This window comes from Apus apus, chromosome 21 (assembly GCF_020740795.1).
Source record: "Apus apus isolate bApuApu2 chromosome 21, bApuApu2.pri.cur, whole genome shotgun sequence".
Lineage (NCBI taxonomy): Eukaryota > Metazoa > Chordata > Aves > Apodiformes > Apodidae > Apus > Apus apus.
Window position 1 is genome coordinate 7,548,672 of NC_067302.1, and position 18,922 is coordinate 7,567,593.

Genomic DNA, 18,922 nt, shown 5'->3' on the forward strand with positions numbered 1-18,922 from the left:
GAGATCGTGCCCCCCCAGATGCGCCGGATCCGGTCGTTGGGGAATCCCCTCCGGACCCGCTGTCCGGGCTGTCCCCGCCGCTGCCCATCGCCGCGGGCCCGATCCCGCCCGCGGAGACCGTTCCCGTTATTCCCAGTGCACGCAGCGGCGGCTCTCCCGGCCCAGCCCCGCCGCGTCATTCCGCGTCCGGCGCCGCACGGGGCGAAGGGCTGAGGCAGCCGTGCCGCGGGGCTGGACCCGGGAGAGCCGCGGCGGGCCGGGCTGGGGGGAGCGGGCGGGGCCGGCAGCGGGAACGGGAACGACCCCGGGCGGGGGCAGCCGCAGGCCCGGCACGACGCGTCGCGACAGCCGCGCTGAGCGGCCGGGCCGGGGTGGCCTCGGTGCCGGTGCGGAGGATGGACCAGTCGGTCGCCATCCAGGAGAGCCTGGCGGCGGGGGCGACCTGCCGGATCGTATCCTTTGTCTCGGCCGTGATGGTGCAGTCGCCTGCGGGGGGGCGGCCCTGGGGGTCCCGTCTGTCCCCGCCCTTCCTTGACCCTCGGCCCAGGCGGTGCAGGGTGTCCTAGCCGGCGGGGAGAGCCGGGAGACCCGGCTGCTGGGGCTGGTGGAGAGCCGCGGGCAGCGCGCGTAGGTGCTGGGATCCGGGGGGCCACCGGGGGTGGCTGGGAGGAGGGAACGGGCTGCCAGGGAAGTGATGGGGTCACTGTCCCTGGAGGGATTTAAAAGACGTGTCGATGTGGTGCTGAGGGACATGGGTTAGCAGTGGCCTTGGCAGTGCTGGGTTAACGGTGAGAGTTGATCATCTTAAAGGTCTTTTCCAACCAGAACTGTTCCATGATTCTGTAATACCTGCAGAAGAGCCAAGAGCTCTGCAGGTCTCCTGCAGGCCTTGGAAACTGCATGGAAACTCGTAGGGCAGTGGTTTGAAGGTGCAGTGCCTGGGCATTTTTCCTACTGTACATTATGGATGTTAGTGAGAAAAGCCCAGGCCCTGCAGGAGGTTCTGGTCTGGTGCATTTTGGCAGTAACATAAATCTGTTTTCATTTGAATGGTGGGTAAGCAGATGGGTAGTCACATTATCAATAAATGACTTTTGGGTCTGCGTGAGGCTTTGCTGCTGGCACGGTTGGGGTCTCTCTGCCTGCAGAGCTGTCCCAATCCAGGAGTCATTGGCTCTGCCTTCTCCATGTTTGCAGGATCCACGTGTACACTCACCGGCGGATGGCCATAACAGCTGAGGATGTGTGGCTGGAGAAGATTATCCCCATCACAGAAGAGTTTGCAGTGGAAGAAGGTGCTGACATGTTTTGGTAGCTTAGAGGCCATCTCCTAAGAGTGAGACGAAGGGCTTTGGTGTCTACATTTTGTTGTTCTGCGTGTTGAAATTTGGGATTCTATTTGTCCTCTGCATTTTTTATTCTACTTGTAATCCCTGGTTGCACTTGTGTGTCACATGATGTACCTGGAAGGGCCCCAGTAGATAATTGCTCTGCAGCCCAGAGCACCCAGTGTCTTTCTAGGCACCAGCCATGGCCTTTTCCCCTGGCCTGGCTCCCTTCATCCAAGAAGTATTTGGGGTTTGAGGAACTGCTGGAGCTGGCTGACCTCAGACCACCATCACCGTCTGTAAACCTGCTGCCCAGCCTTGTAACTGAGCTTTGTTTTGCTTTTGCAGTCGTACTGGACAGTGACCTTCAGGTCCTTGGTGAGTTCCACCTGTGCCTTGGTGCCTTTCACAGGCATTGGGTCCTGCACCCAGTGGGGCAGGCATGGGGGCATTCTGGGTAGGGCTGGGAACCGGGGGATCTTGTCTTGCTGCTGCTCGGGAGCTTGCCGTGCTGTTTGCTAACAAGTATCCTCAGACCAGTTCAACCAAAGGAACGGTTTTTCCAAATGTTTTTAAACTGCTACTGGAAGATTAATTACTGCAACCAAATGGGCAGAATAAGAATTATTCTAAGTGCTGACTTTTGTATTTTTAAACTGCATTCTTAAGCAAAACGCGGAAAAGGACCACGGTAAGAAGGCGTGGGGAGCTTACAGCAGAACTCTGTGGGTGTGCCGCGGTGCAGGGGCACGGCTGGGCCCGGCCAGCCCCTCCGCACCAGACGAGGGCTCTTTGCTCCCGCTGTCCGCAGGCGCCGACGTGACGGTCCGGATCAGCTCCGCGGACGATCGCCTCACGGTGCAGCTGCCCTTCGGCTCCCACACACGAACGTTCCTGCGGGAGCTCCGCGGCGGCCCCGGCCCAGGTGCGGGATGGCGGCGCGGGCGGGGTCACGCACGGGGCGTGTCCCGGGGGGGGGGGGGGGGGGGCGGGGGGCGTGTCACGCACGGGGCGTGTCCCGGTGTGGGCGGGGCTGTTCAGCAGCGCGGGGCTGTGGCGATGTCCGAGGGCGGGTGGCTCCGCCGAGGTGAGTGCGTGGGCCGCTGCGGGATGAAACCGGACCGGGAACGGGCGGGGGCAGCGGCAGCAGGGCGGGTGTAGGAGCCCGGCGCCTGCCCAGAGGCAGCTGAAGCCCAGAGCTGACCCCGGCGCTTGGCTGCTGGGGCAGAGGGGCCGGGCTGCCCGCCCGCCTGTGGCTCCCGGCGCCTTGCACCATGTCCGGAGCAGCTTCGGGGGCGGGAGCGGGTTCAGGCAAACAGCGCGGGCCGTCGGGGCAGCGCCGGGCGCGGCTCCCTTCGGAGTCCCCTCCGCGGGCGGCGGGAGTGAGCCGAGCCGTGCGGGAACTGCGGGAGCGGAGCTGCCAGCATCGCCCTGTCCCGAGCCCCGTGTCCCGGGCGCTTCCTGCGGGGCCTCCCTGGCTCCCGCGACCGCGCTGGCCGGTGCCGTGGCACTGGCTCCGCTGCCAGCCCTCGGCCGGTACCGGGCTCTGCGGGGCAGGCTGCGGGCTCCGGGCGCGGTGTCAGCCCCATCTCCCGCTGCATGTGCCTCATCCTCGCTGCTCCTGGTGCTCGTCGCCGTTTCCCTCCGTGCCAGTGCACGAATGAGAAGATGCAGAGAGGTAGAGCCATTCTTGGAAGTCAGTATAGGGTTCAAACCCTGAATTGGATCGTTTCTTGTTCATCCACCCTCATACCGCCTGGGCTTCTGTTAATCCGTGAGGGTGCAGTGTGGTATTGCTGGCATTCCTGCCTTCCTTGGAGTTCTGTGTTTATCAGTAGCATATTAGAAAAAAACCCAACACAAAACAGAGAGGAGAAGGGATGAACTTTGTAACTTAGGCAGCAGCAGCACGGGTTGGGCTGAGGAGTGGATCTGGGAATATCCCTCCAACATGAGGCTTTATCTTGTTGCTTAGAACTGACTGGGAGAGACTTGGGTATATGCACGTGTTTAGGAGGAAAAACATGCTGAATGAAACACAGCCTGGCTCCTTTGTTGGTGTGTTTCTGCTGTATCTGGAGCACAGTAGCACTTACTGAATGGTAAGCTTCTTGGGAGGTTGTCGTATCGAATTGTGCCTTTGAGTCTTGGCAGTCACCTTTTCATGGCTTCGTTGTGTTGGTTTTGGGTCAGACAATTTCTTTTTTTTTTTTTTTTTCTCCTTTCTCTCCTCCCTTTTGTGTTAGCAGAAGAAAATGCCCCCTGCCATCACTTAGAGTATTTTGAAACATAAATTGATATAGAATGGGGTTTTGCCTGCAGTTTTCCAGGACTAGCTGTAAGTCATTCTGTCCTTAAATGAACACACATGTGGAGTTAGCAACCTTCTCATGCAAATCAAAGCATATTGAAATACTGTGTAAATGCTACCGTTTGCTATGGAGTGATGTAAGTTCATTAGATTTTCTGTGAGTTAAGCCTGGTTAACGAGTGAGAGCATCTATAAAGGGATTTAAATGTGCTTTACTTTGATGTTCACAATTTTAGTTCGAACTGTTATCTAAAACCCTATCTGGGCAGTCACAGTCACAACTGCAGTGTTACTTCATGTGGAACCCTGAAAAGAACAAATTTCGTTTCCTCTGGCCCTGAGTAGTGGGGTCCCACATGGAATGTTGCTTATACTTTCATTAAGGAAAGAGTGAATTGGCTGAGGCTGATGTAACTAATGGCAAAGCTGATTTAATTCTCCCTTTTAAGTACTAAACATGGGTCTTACGTTCTCCAGAAGATACAATGCATTTTCCTAGCATAGAACAGTACTACAGCGTCACTGCACGTTTCTAACAAGAACATCTTTATAACTGCTTAAACCTCTTTTAACTGTAAATCCTGTCTAATTCAGGCTTTGCTGGTCTATAATCTGTGCACACAGCTCTGCATTTCTGTGCCCAGTTCAATTATTGAATAAGGTCACCATCTTGCTAAAATATTCCACTTCAGATTGCTAACATAGAGTTCCCTCCGACTGGAGCAGTCTGTATCAAAGTACAAATCTGTCTGATGGAAACGGTCATTTTCCAGGGGTAATCTCTTTCTTAGGAGAGCCCTACCTAAAACTGATTTCCACTAGTGAGGTTAGAAAGCAAAAGTGTGAATGACTGTGATCTTTGCATCCCACAGCAGCCAGGTCAGCAGCACCAAGTAGGCACAAAGGTCTTGCCATTCTGGCAGTGACACCTCCTGCATGCTGGCCAGTGTCATTGTCCTGTGCAGGTGATAAAGTCTGAGCCTCTGCTCCCTTCCCAATAGAAAGTAGCAGTTGTCTGTTAAAGTGAAAGGTCAAGTTGGTTCTTGTCACTGTTAGGATCGCATGGTTGTTATCAGAACATGCAGAGGCTCCAGCAGCACCGATTATGTGCTTAATGCCCGTGGAAGGAACTGGGGGCTCTGCCCAGCTCGGTGGAACCATGCGTTGCAGTGTGTCCGAGCCCTGTGTGCTCCCCGTCCACCCTGCCTGACCTCAGCTGTGTGGTCCGTAGCGAGGGCTGAGGTATGTGTGCTGCTGCAGGCAACCTCTGACAAATCCTCTTACAGTATTTATTCTCAGAAGGCTCTTGGGCAGAAGAGGTTTTCCAAGCTGAGAATAAGGCCGTTTCTGGTCAGCTTGTTTATGTTCCCAGTGCTTGGGTGAAGTACTTCAAGTTCTGTTTCTGGTTTGTGCTCTTGTCCTGGAGAATGTACTATGACAGCAGTAACACTTCAGTGTTTCTGGATTGTGCTCACTGAAGGAGAAGCTCAGCTGAATGACTAGAACCGTATCATCTTAACAACAATTTCTGTATCATTGTTAGATTTATGTGCTAAGTAGCACAATCTTGAGATTGCTGGTTTTGTACATCTTAAACACAGACTTCCACTCAGAATCCTCTTTCTTTTTTTTTTTTTTTTTTTTTAACCGTTATTTTGGCAGCTGTAGGAGTAGGATGTTGTAACTGATACAAAATCATGAAAGACTGGGCAAATTTTGTTAATGTAATTTGAAGTGTGTAGTGTCACACTAGTGTTTAGTTATATTTGCATGGCAGCTGCTGTGTTATTTTTTTAGTAATGTGAAGTTTGCATCAAGGCATTTGTTTCTGCTGAGACACAGTGGATTCGTATGGTGACTCTGTACTACTCTTGAGAGGGAAGACAGTTCTGCTTTGTGTTTGCAGATAGATAGAAAACCTTTTAATAGTGTGTGTGGGGTTTAGGCTGTGGTTTGGGCTTTTTTTTTTTTTTTTTTTTTCTTTTATTTGGACCTTCTATCTTGCTTCAGAAAGGAAAAATGTGTTATTAGGATACAATTTTTGTATTCCCAGGATAAAGCCCTGGATTTTGTGCTGCTTAGTCTGGTTTGGCTTAGCTGAAAGATGAGCCAGGAACCTGCAGGCAGCACCCAGCAGTTCTGTTGCTCTCTGTGGTCACACATCTCTAGAGGGGAAGCTGCATCATCACAGAATGGTTCTGTCAAAAGAACCTACATCTATCAGATAACTGAAAGAGAGACTGCAGGGCACTTCTTTACACAAACCTAAATTATATTCTGCTCACAGATTTATGCCAGTGTTTGCATAAGTGTGTTGAGGAATTAAAGAACACTTTGTGTTTATTATGAAACTTTATGTTTTTTTCCAGAATTGGTTGGCTCTGAAGGCATCAAACAGAACGGAAAGAAGCTGGGTGTTGGTCAGAGGCACGACTGCAGCCAGACGAGTGCTCATAGGTAGGGTGTATCCCTCGCTTCTTGTCTGGGTTTGGTGAAGCAGTTGAGGGGAGAGTTGTGCACATGGGCTCTTTGTGGAAGGTCTAGTGAGGAGGAGAGATGGTGGCGATGTTTCCTTCCTGGTTTAGCTGTGCCTCCCCGCAGAGGATCTATGATTATTGACAGTAAATATACATACTACTAAAGTTCTGGGTACTTCTGGGTGATTGTGTATGGATGGAATGAACCGAGGTGTGCGGATTGTTGATGCTTTGCTGTCTAGAGGAAGAAAAAGGGCTTTGTTTTTGGCTGGAAACAGAGTGGGGAAGTTGGTCTTTGGTGCCGTCTGAGGTCTGTGCACCACCAGTGCTGGAGCAACCCTGTGGCTGTGTTATCTCTTTCCATCTGCTGGTGGCTGTGTCAGTTGCAGTCCCCGGACATGATGGGAACTAGAGCAGAAGTTGATGACTTCTTGAGAAGACAATCTGCTTGTTCTAGTTAGGAGAGAGCAAAGGTCAGCATCAGCATACTGTCAAAACTTTAGTGGGAATTTCAGCACAGTCTCTAGGAGACAATCCTGCCAGTCCCCTATTTGGGCATATTTTTTCAGTTCAGTGAGACAGGACCCGCTAGCATTGTTTATTTTGATTTCAGAGAGCTTTGGCTTAGGGCCATCCTGCCTCATAGATACACTCTTAAAATGCTACAGTTTCATTTTCCAGTTCCCAGGACTTTTTGGACTCTGCTACATAAGTCTCTCTCTGCTGTCCTTGGCACTGGTGTGCAGGTTGCTGATCTTAAATTTATACCATCTACTTGCTTGTGGGAACTCCCAAGCTGTGGCATTATTACTGTTATAAAAGCAGTTTGCAGAGCCATGAGATACTAAATAAAACCATCCATGCTGTGTTTCCCCTTTTTCTAGGCAGAGTGAGGAGGTTTTCAGACAGAGTTTTTTTTGTTTTTAAACAAACAGTTTTTCATTCTTCTGCTGAGGTCAGAAGGGCTGGGCAGAGGCAGTGGGAGATTTGAATCTCCTTGCTCTGGTAAGCAGGAAGTATGTACAGGTTTTCTACCAACATCCAGGTGTAAGGCCTGCTGTGAATCAACAGGCTGTGCTGGGGTAGTGAAAACCCTTTGTTATTTCAGTTAGTTAAACTGGTTTTATCTTGAGATCTGAACCACTCTGAGAAATGCTCATTTCAGTCTTGTTTGCTTACCCCAGAAGTTGGTTATCTTTAGTGAAACGGACAGATACATGTGAATCAAGTCTTCAGTGGCAGAAATAAACTGCTTAGGGTGTGTGAATATCCTGAGTTTCATCATAGAGTTTTGCTTTCGTTTGCAGGCAAAGCAAACTAAGACCTGAAGTGGCAGCTGCGATGGTGTGGTCCTCCAGCGTCATGGCTTCAAACAAGGCTCCCACCTTCTCGGAGCCAATGTTTGGACTGAGAGATACTATTATTAAATCTCAGCTTGTACAAAGGGAGGATTCCTACACATACATCCAGAACTTCAGGTAATGATCAATCCTGAGAAGAACTTCTTTTTGCAGGGAGTAAGTTAGCATAAGCTGTCAAATATAACTCATGTCCATCATTTCATCTGGTATCCCTGCAAATAGGAAATGTTATATAAAAGTATGATCCATGCTTTTCAGAACAGCTTTCTTTCCTTGTTTGGACATTAGCAGAGAAGAATTTAATTAATGCCTTTCTCTCACTTCTTCTGTTCACTACTTATCCATGCAGTTGTTCCAATAAGCTCATAAGAGCTTGGGTGAAATATATAATTAGGACCAAGACTTTACTGTGCTTTAAATCCTTTTATGTGTGTTATTCTATGAATTTCAAACTGCTAATGCACAGCTCTAGTATTTTTTTTATATCTACTATAAGTAAAAATGTGAATCCTTATGTAAAACATGTCTGTAAAGATGCTGCTATAACTAAATAATTTTAGGGATTTAAACTTTGCCACATTTTTCTAATTCCCCGCTGGAAACACATTACTCCTAAATAGTTAGATGTAGTGTGAAGTACATGGATGAATAATAGTGGTGTTCCCATCAACTCTACAATTTGCAGCTCTGGGATTTAGTGAATTTCTTTGCAGGTTTTTTGTTGGGACATACAATGTGAACGGCCAGTCCCCCAGAGAAAGCCTTCAGCCTTGGCTGAGGTGTGAGGCTGAACCTCCGGATGTTTACTGTGTGGGGTGAGTGTCCCAGCCTGGCTGTGGGTGGCTGGTGGCTCTGCTGCATAGGGGTGTCCAGCCAGGATGCTGCAGCTGAGGAATGTTTGCACTGCTGTCCTCTGTGGCACATCTCCAGAGCCTGGCTGGGCTGTTCCTCTGGTGGGGTTTGGACTCTCTGGCAGTGCGGTGTTACAAAATCTTTAAAGCCATTCAGTTTAGTACTGACTGTAATTTAGCTTTACATTTAACATCAGCATAACTGAATTGGAGTTTTCAGTTATAAATTTAGTGAGTATAAATGGATCTAGTTTTTTCCTAGAGGAAAGGGCTGAAGAGTTATAAACAAGTGCATGCATCCATGGGTTCCTTCCTTTAACACAGTTTCCAGGAGCTTGATCTGAGTAAAGAAGCCTTCTTTTTCAATGACACACCACGGGAAGAGGAATGGTTTAAAGCTGTAACCGAGAGTCTTCACCCAGATGCGAAGTATGCAAAGGTAAGCGTGACTTTTGGGGAGATTTGAATGTGGAATAATTTCCTACTTGGGTCTCTTTCCCTTTGTTTTTTCTTGTTCTCAACTGCTGTGTCCTCCAGAGGCTCGCTACGTGCAGGTATTTGATCAGTCAGAACTGCCCTGGAGGGACGTGGGTGGAGTTTGCTGTGCAGGGACAGGACAGCAGGCCAGAGCTGGGCATCGGCATACAAGGAGCCTCCTTCTGTCTTGGGGGGAGAAAATAGGAAGTATCTTGGCTTCTTTCATGCCTGTCTCCATAATATATGGTGCAATGAGCTGTGTGGGTATCTTGACAGGAACACTGCTTATATTTTGGCTCCTCCCTCTTTGGCCTGCTTTATCTCTTGTCATTGCTGTTGAAGGGAAGCTCGTTCCAAGGACTGTGCCTGTGCCTTGGGTTTTGCTCTGTGCTTCAACTTGTTTACTGAACTGTTGGTCTTTAGCTCCTTCCCATGCAGTGCTGCTGGAGGGGCTGTGTGCCACAAGCCCAGCTGGTCCACCGCGTGAGCCTGGAACTCTTTATCTGTGTTTTGGTGACCCATGCCTTGAATTGGGAGGAGATGGGCCTTCTCTCATCACACCTCTCCCATTCTAGCATTTAATGGAACAGGATCTGTTTTTTTCAGGTGAAACTTGTGCGGCTCGTGGGAATCATGCTTCTCTTATATGTGAAAGCAGACCTTGCTTTGAACATCTCTGAGGTGGAAGTTGAGACTGTGGGAACTGGAATCATGGGGAGGATGGTAAGAAAGGCCGCTGTGGGGTGAGATTTAGAGGAGCCCTGGCGAGCCCCTCTCCTTAGCTGCAGTGGTTATTCCTTTGGAATACCCTCTGGAAGCACATTGTCCTGCCCCTGTGCCAGCTCAGGTGTTGCTGGAGGGAATCGCCATGTGCTCACAAAGGCCCAAAGACCCTGAGGGGGAATCTCCTCAACAGGCTGTGTTCTGCTTGCGTGTGCTGGGCTGCCTGAGGCCTTGCTGTCGTGTTATTTGGATGCTGGCTACACAAGTAGAAGAAACATGTCTATTAAGATTAGTTTTCCTGAGGAGGTCTTCCTGGCCTCTTGCCATTCCATGCCACTGGAACGAAGTCTGTGCCCTTTAAATGTAGTTTCTCTGAATGCTGCAGCTATCGCTTGTCCAAGGTATTTTTGACCAGCAAAGCCATGTACTTCTTCCTCAATTTGCCATTTTTTTTTTATGGTTTGTGTTGAAAGATCCAGTTTATTGCTAAGCAGGTTTTGGAACTTGCTGAAGTAACTGACCAGCTCTCTTACTGATTTTAATTTCCTTCTGTATTAGCTAATTTCTAAATTACAGACTGAGTTCCATGTGCTTGCTTGCTGTGTTCTGTGCAGCGTGCAACCCCCTCATGAGTCACTAACCAGAATTCATGAAGTAGTTATCAATGGTTGGCCTTTTTGGCCTTTTCCTTCCTCTGGAAGGAAGCAGTTTGCCTCAATGTCTTCTGGCTCGTCTACTGCTAGTAACTAATTTGTGGATTCATCTGTTGTGTAGAAGCTTCTGACCAGCATCTTTGTCTTTATCTTTCAGGGCAACAAAGGTGGTGTTGCCATAAGGTTTAAATTCCATAACACCAGTGTGTGCGTTGTGAATTCTCACCTTGCAGCTCACACAGAGGAATACGAGCGGAGGAACCAGGACTTCAAGGACATCTGCTCTCGGATGCAGTTCTGCCAATTGGATCCAAATTTGCCCCCTCTCACTATTGGCAATCACGAGTATGATTCCCCTCTGACTGAGCAGTTGTGTGTGGTGGGGAAGAACCTTATGAGCATGCTGGGGTGTGAGGTTCTCCCAGCAGGGGTGTGGGAAGGTGCCCAGTGATCTGATGGTCAGCCTGGAAGGGCTAGAAATGCTTTACGATAACCCTGGGCTGGAGAGTGGTCACCTACACAGTTCTGACAAGTCACTTGCTGCCTTGTGCTCTCTCAGGCCTTGTTTTATTTTCAAGCCTGAAGTGGGAATGGGGCAGTAATACTCGCTGGTTTCCCCAGTGGGTTGTGGGATTTAGTCTGTCTGGAATATTAAAAGCACCAGTTTTTAAGAGGTAGTGACAAACACGCGGAACAGGAATTTAAAACGGCAAAGGCAGAAAATGTAGCTTCTCTTTCAAGTGTTGAGTGCTAGTCATTCTCTGTACTGAAGAAGCAGACACAGCATCCACCTGGTGGCATTGAGCAGAGCTGGTGCAGGTGCTGCCGTGGGGTTGTGTCCTGCGCTCTGCACACCCTCAGGCCTCTGTTCCACCTCTGGTGTCTGTTCTCTTTCAGTGTGATCTTGTGGTTGGGTGACCTCAACTATCGGCTGGAGGACCTCGAGGTGGCAAAAGTGAAGCAGCTGGTAGATGAAAAAGCCTTTTTAGAGCTTTGTCAATATGACCAGGTACTGATGTCTCGCCTGCCTGCGTGTGGTGCTGAGGGTGTATATCACACCCTCCAGAACCTCCACATGCTCCTTGGCCTTCTCAGTGCTGAGCTTCTCCCTGTTAGCCCATGTGGGAATTGCGCTTGAATTTATTTAAAATTAAACGTTTTGCCTTTTTTCTTCCCTAGCTAAGGAAGCAAATGAATACAAAAGCAGTCTTTGAAGGATTCACAGAGGGAGAGATTTCTTTCCAGCCAACATACAAATATGATCCTGGCTGCGATGACTGGGACACAAGGTACGGTGGTGGCCTTATGTGTGGTGCTCCCAGTGGCTAATGTTATCCTTGAAGGAACAAAGCAAAAAAAAAGTGCAGATCTAATGGCTATAAGCAGGAACAGTTCTGAGATTATTGCTCTTCCTCTCCCTTGGTTCCAAAATCCATCTCCAGTTTACCTCTATTTGTGTTGCTTTTCTTCCTCCTTAGTTTGCCAGATATTCCTGATCTTCTTCCTAGGAATAATACATTTGATTTCCTCATAGTTAGAGGCATACAAAATTAAGGTATTGTTTTTGTTTAATTCTTTTTGTTTGGTTTGGTTTTTTTTCCTCTGCAAAATTTTAGGATCTTTTATTTGCTGATACCTGCTGTACCTCCTCAGGTCAGACGAGCTGGGACTCAAAATGGTGTATTTGTGCTGTCTGTAGCTGAGCGTGTTCTCCAAAAGACTGCAGGAACCCTTGTTCCTGTGATGCACCACAGAGTGCCTGACCTCTTCTTAGTAAGCTGGGAGCATTGGCTGCAAGTGTCAGCATGAAATCTGTGCAGCAGGCAGTGAGAAAAAAGAAATGAAAACATGAACTTTAAATGTAGAGCCTGAGTTCTTATTTTTCATGGTGCTTATGATTAAAGGAATCTCCGAGTACTGCACTGTGTGTTGATTCTATCAAAAGAACAAAACAAATAATTGCATCTTTTAAGAAGTAGAAGCATAATATAGATACACACAAGAGCAGACGGGCAAACTTTGTGGAAAATACAACTTTGGTAGAGAGCTGGCTCCAGGCTATGTCATGAAAACAGAGTCTCTGGGAGAGCAGTATTCTGCCTTGCATTGTTACTCCACCTGAACTGTGCCTGAAAACTGTAGTGTCTTGCCTCTTTTAGTGAGAAGTGCCGTGTTCCAGCGTGGTGTGATCGGATCCTCTGGAAGGGGCAGAACGTTGCTCAGCTGAGCTATCGCAGCCACATGGCTTTGAAGATCAGTGATCACAAGCCAGTCAGCTCCGTGTTTGATATCGGGGTAAGAACCTCAGTGCTGCAGGAAGTAGCTCTGCTGACCTCTGTGGGGAGGGGGCAGGAGGAGGGAGATTCTGCTGATGTCCTTCTACTGCTTTTATGGCCTCCACAGAGAACAATAGCTTAAAAGCTGGGCTGGATAAGATACTGAGATAGGATTGTTGTTCCTGGTAAGCTAGGGTTGAGTGGATCGATACTTCAGCTGGGCAGTATAATGCACAAATATGTGTTCAGAATTGTTCCTTTGCCTTTTTTAGCTATTTACCGTATAATTTTCACAGAAACTTGCAGTGTGGAAGTGCTGCATCATTGACAACACAGTAGTGCCTTGTCAGACTTTTTTTTTTTTTTTAAAGAAAAAAATCGCTGCTCTGGTATTGACTGGGTGACTGTCTCTCTTGGCTGTGGGTCCCCATGAGGTCTCAGAGTGCTTGCTTCCAGGAGTCTATTCATTACATGCGTTGTATCCATTAGTGTGCTGCTAAAATCCAGTTACTCTGTGTATGTCCAGCTGCGTTTTGGCTCTCCTGCAGAGGCACAGTAAGTGCCAGTTATGTGTCCTTTTCAGGTGAAGGTTGTGGATGAAGAGCTGTATCGAAAAGCCTTTGAGGAAATTGTGCGCTCCCTGGACAAGCTGGAGAATGCCAACATTCCTTCGGTGACCCTCTCCCAGAGAGAGGTATGTTCATGTGCCGTCCCTCGCAGGGGAAACTGAGGAACCCTGGGCCCCAGAAATGTATTCCTGCTGTAGAGCTACAGAAAATGGATTCTAGATCCCGGGGTCTGGTCCCAAAGAAGCAGCGTGTTTTGACTTCCAGCTGTTCTCTGTTGACAAGCCCTAGAAATACTTGTTCAGATGCAGGTAAATGCCAGTCGCAGTACCAGCCTGAAATGTAGGGCACGTTACTCCCTGAGGGTGAGGAGAGAGAGATATAAAGGGTAGTTTGTGGCCCTTGATCTGACTTGTTCTTTGAAACATAAAATGTAAAACATGAAGGATTTGGATGTCACAAAACTGGCATTTGCTTTGTGTGTAGGGGACTAAAAGAGATAAGCAAATGAGACATTTGAGGCTGCAGTTATCTTGTTCTCAAGTTTCATTGGGGTTATTTGAGGGGAGCATTTGTTTTAAAGGACCCACTGATGCAAAGGACTTAGCATACTATTGCGAGCCGATGCCAGGGGGGCTATTGGCTCTCAGGATGCTTTCACGACTTCCCCCCATGCCCAATTTGGAGGGGTTGTTGAGTAAGACCGAGGGCTCTCACGTGGAACGGTTACTGCAGGACCGTATTTTAGCGTGGTAGTTAGAATATGCCCCCAACACGTTCACAAATTGCTATTGAGACCAATGTTTAGTTTACAAATTAACCGATTTATTAAGGGTTAACACAAACTGTGGGATGAAGTTTAGGGAAAATGTCAAAATGGCAAATGGCTACCAGGGATATATATCAGGGAAGTGATGTGTCCTTTAGGAAGGTAATGCAAAAAGTACAAAGGCGTTCCCTCCCACGGAGGGTTGTGGATTAAAGGAGAGGGAGGGAGGAGTTGAACCCGGACGAGACAGCTAGAGAGCGTGTGTGCGCGCGCGCATTTACCCTTCTGTAGCGTGTGGCTCCCGGGATGCGGCGTCTTTTCCAGCTGGCAGGGCTCGGTAGCAGGTCCGTAGGGGGCCGGCTTCCTGGTAACAGGGGCGACCCCCCAGCAGCAGGTAGACAGGCGAACGCGGCTCCAATCCCGGGGCAGAGCGGCAGGCGGACCGGGCAGGCTGCTAAGCAGCATCTCGCAATCCGTGGTTTCGGGGAGCAGCCTCTCGCAGCTCGGCAGCAGCGGCAGCAAAACGGTGTGTGGGGGGGGGGGGGCTCCAGCCCCGACCTCGACGGCTGCAGGAAGGACCCGGTGCTCCAGGGGTCAGAACCCCGGCACGCTCACCGTTAAGGCTCAGGCTCGATTCCCGGGGCAGGCAGGCTGGCCAGCAGGCCCGGCAGAGTCCCTGCTCCAGGCTCGCAGCAAGGGGGTGTCCCACAAAGGAAGCGTCCGAGCAGGCCTTGGTCCCACCTGCTGCACTCGCCGCCCTTTTATACCCCTGTGACCCCCCTGTCCAGCCAGTGTCACTGTCCAGAGCCAATTGGCATCCATGAGCCCCAAGTTAGGGCAGTAACTAGCAGGACAATGCATAACTTATTGCCCATCCTTCCTGCCTTGTATCATACCTGTTGTTTTGCTTTCTTTTGTCCTTGAGCAGCAGGCCTATTTTTGGTCCATTAGCTGGTTATAATCAACAGAAGGCCTTTGCTGACTTAAAAGGCATTCGTTTAGACTGATGTGGGGAAGAAAAAGAACCATTTCCCACACATACAGAATAAGCAAATGTAATCCTTGTAATCCTGGCAGAGATGGGTGCAGGAGCAAGAGGGTTAATCTGGGTATCTTGCTGCTTAATGATTAAACCACAGGGCAGGAATTGCTGCTGGTGTTCGGCAAGGTGGAACTAGCTGATGATGTTCACTGACATTTGTTCCTAGTTCTATTTTGAAGACGTAAAATACATGCAGCTGCAGGTAAAGAAGTTTACAATCCGCAATGGAGAAGTGCCCTGCCAGTTCGAATTTATCAGCAAACCAGATGAGGAAACCTACTGCAAGGAGTGGCTGATTGCTAATCCCAGTAAGGGCTTTCTGCTCTCAGGTGAGCTTGTCGTTGTTCATCTCATGTTAATGAGCTAATATTGTCACCTTCTGGCTTAATTTTCTCTGTTTTGAGAATACCGTGCCTTAGAATGCAGACTTATTGATTTAATACCTTTTTTTAAAGTGGGTTTTTTATCATCTCCTGGCAGGTGCTGAGATCACAGTTGAATTGGAGGTGTTTGTTAATAAATCAACAGCTACCCATTTAAACTCAGGAGAGGAAAAGCTTGAAGATATCTTGGTCTTGCATCTTAACAGGGGGAAGGATTATTTTCTCTCTGTAATGGGAAACTACTTGCCAAGTTGCTTTGGGTCTCCCATTCATACGCTGTGTCACATGAGGGACCCAATCCAGGACATGTCAGCAGAATCTATTCGCAAACTTGTGAGTTAAAGACAAGATTCCTTTCCAAACACACAAGAACCATTAAAACTAGATGTTAAGTCCTGTTTATTGCCAAAGAGCCTTCTTCCACTCCCCTGGTCCCTAGTCTGAGAATGCTAGTACAGCTTGTCTCTCCATTGCACCACCTTCACACCTTACAGTAGTTCTTCCCATGGATGAACCTACCCATTTTGTATAGAGAGCACTGAGAGTCAGATCCCCTTTGCCTGCACACCTGAAAAGGTGTGCAGCTTGTAAACACAGATCTCTTTCCTGGAGCCTTTCTCTGCATTGAACAGGTGTGTGTGTGAGGGCTGGTGTGTCACTGCCACAGGGTGGGGTGTATATGAAGAGCCTTTCGTAGAGCAGCTTGTTTCTTCTGTCTGGACTGTTGATGTGAAAGTGCCTGTTATATGAGTCTTGTGTAAAGACTGGTGAGTGAAGCTGCAGAGTTTCTAAGCAAGTCGTAATTCTCAGGTATAAGCTCTGGGAAGCATTTTTGCAAGAAGTTGGCTAGCTACCTTTTTCTCCCCTCCCCACACCTCTGTCTCTCAGACCCTGCTGCCTCTAGAGATGAGCGATGATGCTGTTGAAGCTGAAAAGCCCATGGACATTCCAAAAGAGCTGTGGACAATGGTGGATCATCTGTACCGCAACGCTTCCCAGCAGGTTGTCAGTGTTCTTGTACTGGAAATGCACGGTGATTTGTTTGCCTTGGGTTTAAGTTCTGAAGAAGAACCTGGTAATGGCAGTTATTGCTGCCTGTGGATGTTTGGCTGATGGTAGAGAGAGCTAATAGGCTGTGATCGGTGATCCTGGAGCCCTGGGCTCTCCTGTTCCATCATGATGTCCTTGAGTGGCATGCATCAGCAGCTGTCCTGCATTGCTCCCAGCTGCAGTGCCACAGCCTCACTAGAGCTGCTAGTGTTGGGATTTGTGCTGAGAATTACTAGTTAGGAGAGATTTTTTCCAGCCAGATTATAATTACATTGCTCTACTTACCCAAGTAACTTTTATTTTCCTCCAGACTGACTAACAGTGTGCTTTGCAGGAGGACCTGTTTCAGCAACCAGGCCTCAGATCTGAATTTGAACAAATCCGAGATTGTTTGGACAAAGGAATGCATGATACCCTTCGTATCCTTTTAGACTGATGTCCAGTGAGGTTCCCTGTGCTTCAGTAACCAAAGCTAAAAAAGATATCACTGTGCTCCACCGTTTGTTTTAAATTGCCATCTCTCCTCTCAGGGTGACTGACACTTGCAGTTCCCGCTGCTCCATGTGTGGGTGCAAGAGCCTTTGTGAGGACCTCGCCATGGCGAGGAGTCTGATGAGTTTCCCAAGTGTTCGATAGCCAGTGGGACAGCTTGCTGTGTGGGGCCAAGTGGTTTAAAAGCTGTGAAGAACAGGAGGAGCTCTTGGAGACCCAAGCAAAGATTAATATTTCAGCAGAAATACAACCAAAGTAGATGACACTGTGCTTGCTTCTTCCTTAACCATCTCTGGATCAGTTGGCAACAACCACTCAGTAGCAGAAGCCCTGCTGCTCTTCCTGGAGAGCCTGCCGGAGCCTGTCATCTGCTGCAGGTTCTACAGCAGCTGTCTGGAGAGTGCTGGCGATTACCTGCTGAGCAGTCAGGTACCACCAACTTCCCTGTGAGACTGCTCCTGTAATTCCAGAGAGGGGAGCCTAAGTCCTTTATTCTAGACCAGTAATGGACTTTTGCTCTCAGAAACTTAACCCTGTGATAATGATCTGATAAGGCTTTAGAAATGGTGCTTCTTGGTTATTCAGAGCTATTAGTGTTTTTAGACAGGGTGATGTTGGTAGTAGATGAAGCTTCTAAGTCATTGCCATGTCTTCAGTATATAAATGTTGGGTTTTTTTCCTCCTCCTCAGATCATCTTTAACCTGCCAAGGTGCCATAAAAACGTGTTTGAATATCTAATGGCATTTCTACGAGAACTACTGAAAAATTCAGGGAAAAACCATTTGGATGTGAATATTCTTGGTAAGGCGAGAACAATAACTGTTCTGTTCAGGGGGGGTTTGCAGCATGTGTAACAAAGCACTTTATTCCAAGGTGAGTGTTGTCGTGGCCTCTGCTGTTCTGAGGCATTTACTAATGAGCAAACAGTCCAGAGAAACACAGTCACTGGAGTGGCCTGAAAAGAGTTGTCAAGGGGCTCCAAGCTGTGTGGGCCATCAGCCTTGTCATACCCTGCTCTGGAGCCAGGCACTCAAACTTTAATCGGGGTTGGCGGGATTACCCTGGACATCCTCTGCTGTTGGGCTCTCACTGTGTGTCTGTGGCATTTTGTTTTTAATGCAGCTAGTATATTTGGTGGCTTGTTACTTCGACCTCCTCCTGGACATCCTACACCTGATATAACTGAAAAGAGGAAAGCTCAGCAATTTATCCAGCAGTTCCTCTTGACAGAAGACAATTCACCATGAATTTCAGATGCAGCTAATCTAATTTTTAGATATTAAATTACTGTAAATATTTTTTTTTTGTACAGTGTACTGGGTTTTTTAAAATACCACAGTATTTTATACGATCTGTTGCTTTTCAAGATCAGGCAGTTTGACAGCTGTCACTGTTAAAGCTGTAAAATATATCAAATTTCTAAATAAGCTGTATGTAGACAAGCAAAAATATAAAAGCTGATTTTTACACTGTACTTTATTTAACTTGTATTAAAACTCTCTGAATTTTTAAGTCCTTGTTATTTAACTAGAAAGATGTTGGTGCATTTTGGTGGTCTGAATGATCAGGTGGTGAGGTGTATTGTGAACTGGTTGAAAGGAAGAAGTCAGACAGTTGTGGTCAGTGGGACAGAGTCTAGTTGGAGGTCTGTGACTAGTGGAGTCCCTTGGGTCAGTATTTAAAATATTTTCATCAATGACCTGGATGCAGGAACAGAGTGTGCCCTCAGCAAGTTTGCTGATGACACAAAACTGGGAGGAGTGGCTGACACACCAGAAGGCTGTGCTGCTGTTCAGGGAGACCTAGACAGGTTGGAGAGTTGGGTGGGGAGAAACTTAATGAAGTGCAACAAGGACAAGTTCTGCATCTGGGAAAGAAGCACCCCGTGTACCAGTACAGGTTGGGGGCTGAGCTGCTGGAGAGCAGTGTAGGGGAAAGGGACCTGGGGGTCCTGGTGGACAGGAGGATGACCATGAGCCAGCAATGTGCCCTTGTGGCCAAGAAGGCCAATGGCATCCTGGGGTGGATTAGAAAGGGGGTGGTTAGTAGGTCAAAGGAAGGTTCTCCTCCCCCTCTATTCTGCCTTGGTGAGGCCACATCTGGAATATTGTGTCCAGTTCTGGGCCCCTCAGTTCACGAAGAACAGGGAACTGCTGGAACGA

At 48.4% G+C, this 18,922-nt stretch overlaps 1 protein-coding gene across 4 annotated transcripts; it reads left to right on the forward strand.

Annotated features, from left to right (window-relative positions):
* The first annotated feature begins 331 nt into the window (after nt 1-331).
* On the forward strand, nt 332-18,272 carry INPP5B (inositol polyphosphate-5-phosphatase B). Of its 4 annotated transcripts, none has more exons than XM_051638109.1 (22): nt 332-452; nt 548-627; nt 1,198-1,295; nt 1,677-1,706; nt 2,140-2,253; nt 6,009-6,096; nt 7,424-7,594; nt 8,191-8,292; nt 8,653-8,767; nt 9,412-9,528; nt 10,339-10,526; nt 11,079-11,190; nt 11,361-11,470; nt 12,341-12,476; nt 13,041-13,151; nt 15,001-15,163; nt 15,315-15,550; nt 16,106-16,219; nt 16,602-16,686; nt 17,061-17,188; nt 17,450-17,561; nt 17,883-18,272. In XM_051638109.1, the coding sequence occupies exons 1-22, from the start codon at nt 396-398 to the stop codon at nt 18,005-18,007; spliced, it is 2,592 nt and encodes an 863-aa protein (XP_051494069.1). In that variant the 5' UTR covers nt 332-395; the 3' UTR covers nt 18,008-18,272. The 4 variants fall into 4 exon arrangements, with proteins under 4 accessions (XP_051494069.1, XP_051494071.1, XP_051494070.1 ...); XM_051638111.1 differs by adding an exon at nt 1,998-2,019 and having other exon boundaries at nt 361-627; XM_051638110.1 differs by lacking the exons at nt 332-452; nt 548-627 and adding an exon at nt 1,998-2,019 and having other exon boundaries at nt 637-1,295.
* Nucleotides 18,273-18,922: the final 650 nt, after the last annotated feature.